This window comes from Python bivittatus, unplaced genomic scaffold (genome assembly GCF_059951505.1).
Source record: "Python bivittatus isolate LINGU-HERP-01145 unplaced genomic scaffold, Pbiv_v1 ctg000980_np1212, whole genome shotgun sequence".
Lineage (NCBI taxonomy): Eukaryota > Metazoa > Chordata > Lepidosauria > Squamata > Pythonidae > Python > Python bivittatus.
In genome coordinates this window covers 8346165-8355612 of record NW_028277125.1, presented here as the reverse complement: position 1 = coordinate 8355612, position 9448 = coordinate 8346165, and the positions used below count along the sequence as shown (strand labels likewise).

The following is a 9448-nucleotide window of genomic DNA, read 5'->3' as shown; positions in this document are numbered from 1 at the left end:
ACATAAAATGTTCCCATACAAAACGTGACAAAATGCTAGTATTTATCTGTAGGAATAAAGGGGCACAAAGAGTATTTATATAGTAGCACAGCTCTATAATCCAATACTTTATATATCCGGAAAAGAAGATTATGTAGTTACTTGTGGATTACGTTTCATTACTTATGGATTATGTTACACCTGCAACACACAGCAATGTAATTTATACCAGCTCTGCATCCTCCATTAACCCACAGATGAATACAAGAACATATTTCTCGCCTCTTCTATTCTTGTATCAGTAATTCTATCCAAGCCTACCCCCCAACATAGCTTAGTTGCTGTACTTATTTATTTTGCAGTATTCTGTCTTTTTAAAAAAGGGAATGAGTTGCTGATTATTTAGATGGGTTAGATATGCCTGTTAGTCTGGGTCGCAGACAACACGGGAAATAGGTTGCAGACAATGCAGGATGCTAAATTCATGAACATGCATTAGCACCAGAAGTGGGTAATCCAGATATTTCTGGATTCATGCTCCCATCAAGCCCTGATAACATGGTCAATAGTCATGGGTTGTGGCCGTCATATTCACAAATCAGGATGACCGCAGATCCTCTTACATGTATGAAGGTTACGAACAGACACAAATTCTTCAAGATGCAATTTTTAGAGATCTCTAGGATGGCAACTAAATCTTATGGAAATCAGATTAAGAACACGTAAAAAAAAATCGGTTCCCATTACAATAAGGAAGTGATTTACCAATGACAAAGTTCACGACATGGATTGGATCTAGTATGGGAGGATAATTGTAATGGGAAAAAATTATATTAATAACCATAATGATGCAGAAGTTTGCACTTATATCACAGTAACAAATATATTTGCATTTTTTTATATATATATATATACACACACACACACACACACACACAGAGAGAGAGAGAGAGAGGCCATTCTAACTCAATTGTGCATAACGCAGTTTTCCCCTTACAAATTAGGGAATTAATTTTAAAGTATTGCATACATTTTGGTTTCAGGAAAAAAAAACAACCCTCCATAAAGATAAGGATTTAATAAGGATAAACAAGAATTTATAAATATGTATTCATAAGTATTTATAAAATATATACTGACTTATAAATATATTAAAATTTGAATATATATTTATTTTATAGAAACATAAATAAAATAGAAAATAAACAATATTTTATAAATAAAATGTATATTTCTTAATAAAATATAAGGGTTTTTTTATGCAATGTAAGCACTTTTGAGGGGAGTCACTTCTGAACTTCCCTGCAGTTGATGCCCTTGAGTTCTAAGATTCTGGAGAAAAACTTTTTCTCTATATTTTCCAAGCCACGAAACTCACCAATTTTTTTACTCTAGGTAAAAAAGCTCCATATGCTACAGTCATGGAGATCTGATATTACATCTTCTAAATCATTTTGGTTATTCTTCTCTGCATCTTTTCTTCACCCCAAAATAATCTTTTTTGAGACATGTTCATGTTCTATTCTACTCCAGGTTCATACAAGGGCAACTTAAATTGAATTAATCCTAGTTCATCCTTTTACAACCAAGTGTAAGGCAGCATTATCTTCATATCTTGTGCTAGAGACCCAAGGAACTAGTGAGGGATTATATTTGGAAATTAAGAACCTCCCTTTCCCCCATCCCACCCATTATTATGGCCCTGAAATTGTACACATTTCTGATGCAATCGTAACACACCGCTTCCTTAATCAGTGTAACACATGGATCCAATTTTTCTTGAAATAACCAATTTTCTGGGAAAAAAAAATCTCCCTACCTTCTCCTAGTAGAAAGATTTTCTTCACTTTCACTTATTACCAAGACTCTGCTGGAGCCTCCCTGACTCGCTTCATGCATCACTTCAATCTGGATAGTAGTTTTGAAAAACAGAGGGGAAAAAAAAGTTTCAGATTCAGGGCTCCTTTATCTGCCTAAGAGACCCCGGCTGAGTCTCCACGCATCCTGCCGATTTCTAAGTAAACGTCATACAAACTGCCGTCAACTGGATCCTCACATTTTTAAAAACCGGAACTGCAAAATCATTATGGCTTAGGTTTTAGCCATTGCCTGTCAATTTTGTTTTGACTCTACAACTGGTGATCTTACAACCACCTTTACATGCAATCAAATCCTTATTCAGCAGCGAGTCTCATGTGAAAAATGATGAGGATTCATTTGTGTGCAATTAATGTTCAAGTCCAATGATTCTTGAAAAATGTTCTAATATCTGTGGATTTACCTGAGGCTCTCTATTCCAGTATTTATTTCTCTTATTCTGTATGTTTAGCATCTCCTGCTACTTGATGATTTTATCTGGTGATATCAAAAACTGATCTCAGGATCTTCTACTTAGAGTCAGGCAATCAACTCTTTTACCGGCTGGAGGTTGAGCTTTGCTATTAAGATATTTAATAGATGCTTCCTTTTGTTGGATCTGTTTCTGAATGTTTCAGAGAGCATAGCTGGTGACCAAATCATGCTTCTAAAAGGTGGGCCCATGTTTCTGGGTATGTATGTGTGCTGGAGGTGGAAAATAGGTATATTAAACTATGCAGTAATTTAACCTACCACCACACCCCTGCCAAAAAAATTCTGAAACATGACACCACCAAAAATAGGTGATTTTATCTATTTATTACTTTAATTTTATGTGCAATGTTGGTAGTAAAATCTTGGGGGTGGGGGGAGTCTACGAATTGGAAAAATGGGAGGCTGAGCGGAGGGCATGTATTCAACCCCCATACAGTATGAGATCTGATTGAGCAGACCCATTCTGGTTAATTAGCAATCTTTCCTTCTTTTGTGCAATGCACTTTTCCTACTTTGACAGATTTCAGCCTCAACTTTGAATCTCAATACATTCTGGTGTGTTACTGAATGCCAAGCCCACACTCTGAAGTCAGAAGCTGGCCTATTCCAAGGCACATCAGGGAACTTCAAAGGGAAATTCCACTATGAAATCCCTAAACCATAAATCTCTGTGACCAGAGGCTAGTCTGATATTATTGCTATGCACTGTTCGAGAGCACAGTTGATTTTTCAACAGACAGTTAATTTTTTTTCATTCAAGACCCATACAGAAATCCAGGTAACTACAACATAAAGCTTTGACTCTACCAGACCACAAAATCAGGGAGTCTGAATTTTCCAGAACTCTTCTTCGGACTGGTTTTGAACAAGGTAATAATCAAAGCTGGGGAAAAGTGGGGCACAAAACAATTTTTTTAGCCCAGATTTTTTTACATATTAATCAGCTGCAGTCTCCAACTTGCAATCTTTTAAAACAGAATAAAGCCACTGTTACGCAGGCCTACAGTAGAATTTTATGCAAGTCACTTCCATGAGAAATACTAATTTAAGTATAACTTTCTTTCTTATTCACCACTTGAAATTGTGCCTTAATTTACTTACACTGTGCTTAGGGTAAAACCTTAGGTTGTTATGAGGCATGCTAGGAGAAATTCTGGAAAATAAACAGTTGATTCTCCTGTAAGTCAGGAAAATCTTTAAAAATGCTTTCATGATGGAACAGAAGGAAGAAAATGTAAATGGATTGATGGTTACAAAATACAGGGAAGCATGACAAGAATTCCCAGGGGAGGTCAACAAAGTCAAGATGGGAGTGTGACTATGATCAAAGGAGCTTTGATCATATAGAAATGCTCCCATCTTGACTTTTTTGACCCTGGTGCAAGTAAAAAAGGGACGGGACTTTGTCCCACTGGGTTTGTCATCTTGACTTTTCTGACCCCCATGTGAACTCTCCACAAATGAATTATGGGGATCAATCATTAATGAATTAATGTGAATAAGTAGGGAGGAGGCACAGACCCAAAACATAAGGACTAGAGGCACGTAACTGGTGAAAGAAGCAACAGGGTTCCTTCATTACTCTATGCAAATGCCTATTTATCAAGATGAGAGAATGACACAGAATCATAAAGATTATCCTTAAAACAAAGCACTATTTTGATGCACAGAAGAAGATGTGTAAAATTTTCAGCACACTTCAACAGCTGTTTTGATGCCTTAGAGCTATACCATGTGCAACACCAGATACGCCCCATGAGATTTCTCTATTCAAAATTTATTTGCAAATGTAACAACTTTCTTACCTTAATTCCACCTTTAGCCTTCTTTACACTTTTCTTTTTTGACAAGTCTGCATCAGAGACAGATTTTGGAGGGCTAGGAATTTCTACTGATCTTCTATTGGTAGCTGGAAAAAAAGACCAAACAAACAGACCTCATGAAATATCAGAAAATGCCACACTACAGGCAGAGCAAGACTTGACTTTATATGTCAAAACGTTCACTGGACTAGGCAGCATTTATAGTTTTGTTAACAGATGTCTGAAATGAAATCTGTCTAACTTAATTGTGCTGCATATACTCTGGAATTGTTTAGGTTTTGTTTTTTTTCTCTCTCCCCCCTTTTCATTTACACATTAGCTGCGTTCACGGGACACAAACCATGTTTTAAACTGTGTTGCAAGAGCCCCACCTGCCTAGTACACTTGAGCATTCAGTGTACTGTACAAACCCAAGATATTAGGTCTCTTGAATAAGCCATGATCCTGTGTCAAGAGTTACATTTTGAGCTGCTTGTATTTATTTTGCTAATTTAAAACATGCTCTCATGTCATTTTTGCAATATTATATACTGAAGCTGATACTTAACAATGACACTGAGGTTTTCTTTACTTTTAAATCTATTCGTACAGAAAAGAAAAATGCAGTCAAAACTATATGGGATACTGAAACCCACCACAGCAAATGTGAAGGACAACCTATATATGGCTGTGTATTGTCTATGTAACCTGTTTGCTGAATTAACCCACTGTCTATATTTGCACAATAACTTGAACCATAAATAACTCACTCAGTGGGCTGGGTATACTAAAACACAGAAAACCTAGCCAACCCCAACCAATTTTAGCAGTTGTGTGAATGCAGCCAACAGGTCTTTAACTGACCTGGGCAAGCCTGCTGTGTGAACACAGCCCAGGTATATAGGGTTGGCCTTCTCTTTATGGTTGTTGTTGTTTAGTCGTTAAGTCGTGTCCGACTCTTCGTGACCCCATGAACCATATTGCGCCAGGCCTTCCTGTCCTTCACTGCCTCCCTGAGTTTGCTCAGTTTCATGCTCATTGCTTCAGTGATGCTCTCTAACCATCTCATCCTCTGCCGTCCTCTTCTCCTTTTGCCTTCAATCTTTCCCAGCATCAGGGTCTTCTCCAAAGAGATCTCTCTTCGCATTAGGTGACCAAAATATCTGAGCTTGAGCTTCATTATCGATCCTTCCAATGAGCAATCAGGGTTGATTTCCTTTAAGATTGACTGGTTTGACCTCCTAGCAGTCCAGGGGACTCTCAAGAGTCTTCTCCAGCACCACAGTTCAAAGGCATCAATTCTTAGGCGCTCGGCCTTTTTATGGTCCAGCTCTCACAGCCATACATTACTACTGGAAAAACCATAGCTTTGACTATGCGGATCTTTGTCGGCAAGGTGACGTCTCTGCTTTTTAATATGCTATCTAGGCTTGCCATAGCTTTCCTCCCAAGGAGCAAGCGTCTTTTAATTTCATGGCTGCAGTCTCCGTCTGCAGTGATCTTGGAGCCCAAATAAATGAAGTCTGTTACTGCTTCCATTTCTACCCCTTCTATTTGCCAGGAATTGATGGGTCCAGATGCCATGATCTTAGTTTTTTTAATGTTGAGTTTCAAGCCAGCTTTTGCACTCTCCTCTTTCACCCTCATCAAGAGGCTCTTTAGTTCTTCTTCACTTTCTGCCATTAGGGTGGTATCGTCCGCATATCTGAGGTTGTTGATGATTCTCCCTGCAATCTTAATTCCGGCTTGTGATTCTTCCAGCCTGGCATTTCTCATGATGTACTCTGCATATAGGTTAAATAAGCAGGGTGACAGTATACAGCCTTGTCGTACACCTTTCCCTATTTTGAACCAATCGGTTGTTCCATGACCGGTTCTGACTGTTGCTTCTTGGCCCGCATACAGATTTCTCAGGAGACAGGTAAGGTGGTCTGGTACTCCCATCTCTTTAAGAATTTGCCACAGTTTGTTGTGATCCACACAATCAAAGGCTTTTGCATAGTCAATGAAGCAGAAGTAGATATTTTTCTGGAACTCTCGTGCTTTCTCCATGATCCAGCGAATGTTGGCGATTTGATCTCTAGTTCCTCTGCCTCTTCGAAACCCAGCTTGTACATCCGGTAGTTCTCGGTTCATGTATTGCTGAAGCCTAGCTTGTAGGATTTTGAGCATAACCTTGCTAGCATGTGAAATGAGTGCAATTGTGCGATAGTTTGAGCATTCTTTGGCGTTGCCCTTCTTTGGAATTGGAACATGAACTGACCTTTTCCAATCCCGTGGCCACTGTTGCGTTTTCCAAACTTGCTGGCATATTGAGTGCAGCACTTTAACACCATCATCTTTTAGTATTTTAAATAACTCAGCTGGAATACTGTCATCTCCACTAGCTTTGTTGTTAGCAATGCTTCCTAAGGCCCACTTGACTTCACTCTCTAGGATGTCTGGCTCAAGGTCAGTGATCACACCAGCGTGGACATCAGGGACATTAAGATCTTTCTTGTATAGTTCTTCTGTGTATTCTTGCCACCTCTTCTTAATCTCTTCTGCTTCTGTTAGGTCCCTGCCTTTTTTGTCCTTTATCATGTCCATCTTTGCACTAAACGTTCCTTTCATATCTCCAATTTTCTTGTAGAGATCTCTAGTCTTCCCCATTCTATTGTTTTCCTCAATTTCTTTGCATTGTTCATTTAAGAAGGCCTTCTTATCTCTCCTTGCTATTCTCTGGAAATCTGCATTCAGTTGCTTATATCTTTCCCTTTCACCCTTGCTTTTCGCATTCCTTCTTTCCACAGCTATTTGTAAAGCCTCATCAGACAGCCATTTTGCTTTCTTGCATTTCTTTTTCTTTGGGATGGTTTTAGTTGCTGCCTCCTGTACAATGTTACGGACCTCTGTCCATAGTTCTTCAGGCACTCTGTCTACCAAATCTAATCCTCTAAATCTATTCATCACCTTCACTGTGTACTCACAAGGAATATGATCTAAGTCATACCTGAGTGGTCTAGTGGTTTTCCCTACATTCTTCAATTTAAGCCTAAATTTTGCAGTAAGAAGCTCATGATCTGAGCCACAGTCAGCTCCTGGTCTTGTTTTTGCTGTCTGTATAGAGCTTCTCCATCTTTGGCTGCAAAGTATATAATCAATCTGGTTTCGGTATTGACCATCTGGTGATGTCCATGTGTAGAGTCGTCTCTTGTGTTGTTGGAAAAGAGTGTTTGCTATGACTAGCTTGTTCTCTTGACAGAACTCTATTAGCCTTTGCCCTGCTTCATTTTGTGCTCCAAGGCCAAACTTGCCTGTTATTCCGATTACTCCTTGACTTCCTACTTTAGCATTCCAATCCCCTATGATGAAAAGGACATCTTTTTTTGGTGCTAGTTCTAGAAGGTGTTGTAGGTCTTCATAGAAGCGGTCAACTTCAGCTTCTTCAGCATCAGTGGTTGGGGCATAGACTTGGATGACTGTGATATTGAATGGTTTGCCTTGGATACGCACTGAGATCATTCTGTCGTTTTTGAGGTTGTACCCCATTACTGCCTTTCCCACTCTCTTATTCACTATGAGTGCAACTCCATTTCTTCTAAGGGTTTCTTGCCCACAGTAGTAGATATAATGGTCACCCGAATTAAATTCACCCATTCCCGTCCATTTCAGTTCGCTGATTCCCAAGATATCGACGTTCAATCTTGTCATCTCATGTTTGACCACATCCAGCTTGCCTTGGTTCATAGATCTTACATTCCAGGTACCTATACAATATTGTTCTTTACAGCATCAGACCTTCTTTTCGCTTCCAGATACATCCACAGCTGAACGTCCTTTCGGCTTTGGCCCAGCCGCTTCACTCTTTCTGGAGCTACTTGGAATTGCCCTCCGCTCTTCCCCAGTAGCATATTGGACACCTTCCGACCTAAGGGGCTCATCTTCCGGCGTCATATCTTTTAGCCTTCTAACATTGTCCATGGGGTTTTCTTGGCAAGGATACTGGAGTGGGTTGCCATTTCCTTCTCCAGTGGACCACATTTTGTCAGAACTCTCTGTCATGACCTGTCCGTCTTGGGTGGCCCTGCACGGTATAGCTCATGGCTTCACTGAGTTACGCAAGCCCCTTCGCCACGACAAGGCAGTGATCCATGAAGGGGTCTCTTTATGGTATTTATGCTTTTTAAATTTAACACAGCGAATGGGAAAGGAAAAGGAAATTGTTTTCTGAAAATCCCTGTCCCAGAATATACTATTGCATTGGAAGAGAAGCTGGAACAGGGGTGTCTGCAGATGAAGATCAATATCTGAAAGATGGCAGCTGCAGTTGTCACAACTGTCAACTGTGCCCTGCACCTTCTAGTATGCGCATATGTCATCAACTCAAAACACATATAAAAGGCGTGGAACTTGGACCACAATGCCATGCCCGCAATCTTGCAGCATTTCAAAATGTTCTCCCTTGTCTGCAACCCTGATCCTCATTACCCCTTTTTGCAGCTGCTATTTAAAAAAACAAATTACGCAGCTAATGCACTGTGCCACTTGTGTCTTAGTGAGAAATAGCTCTCTAAGAGAGAAAAAACTAGAAATGTGCTGCTTGAAAGACAAAAAAAGCAAAATAATGAAAGCTAAGATTCTATGCCTGTGGCATGTAGCAGGCAATCTTAAAGGCAGTCTGATCTAGGAATTGCTTTATTTCATAAATCCCAACATTGTTTCTTTTTACATTGTTTGCTAAAACACAGCATGGGGGCCATCAAACATTCCTTAGAAGAGATTTCCATCATTTATAATGCTGGTAAAAAGGGGGTGGGGCTTTGATCACAGGTCTCTTGGTGCCATCTTGACTTTTTTGATTCCTTGTGGATCTCCTTGCTGACAAGCAAACAAAATTTTTATTTCTAACACGATCTCCCATCACCAATCAGAAATTAACCAATAAAAACTAAACAGCAAAATAGCCCTCCTTCTGTTCTCAACATCAGCTTGCAACCTCTTCCACCAGTCAATCTGCTTTATTAAGTAAATAAATTGTTGGACCTTTCTTAAATGCTCCCTAAGATGTGTATAGCTGGAAGGGGTGTGTGCAGGGAAAAGGGATCTGGGACCTGGGTCCTGAATCACAAGCAAACAGGATGGAGCAACATGGAGAAAAGGAATGGAAAGGAATTTCAGTGCTGCTGAAAAAGAAATTAATTTTCTTATCTACAAGCAATCCAAGCACAAGTCCTCTAATTTTTGTGTGTTGTATTCCTTTACCAGCAGCAGCCTTGTATTCAGTTACAGATAGCACACATATGAATTCCCTTTCCTTCCTATGTTTCCCATTA

The 9448-nt window shown here is 39.6% G+C and overlaps 1 protein-coding gene across 1 annotated transcript in view; it reads right to left on the bottom strand.

Annotated features, from left to right (window-relative positions):
* MCF2L2 (MCF.2 cell line derived transforming sequence-like 2) overlaps positions 1-9448 on the bottom strand; it is a 216995-nt gene that overhangs the window by 121757 nt on the left and 85790 nt on the right. The window contains exons 14-15 of the mRNA XM_088131892.1: positions 4137-4240; positions 1799-1887 (exon numbers count right to left, since the gene is read on the bottom strand). Of these exons, the coding sequence (XP_087988018.1) occupies positions 1799-1887; positions 4137-4240 (193 nt within the window). The remainder of the gene's footprint in view (positions 1-1798; positions 1888-4136; positions 4241-9448) is intronic.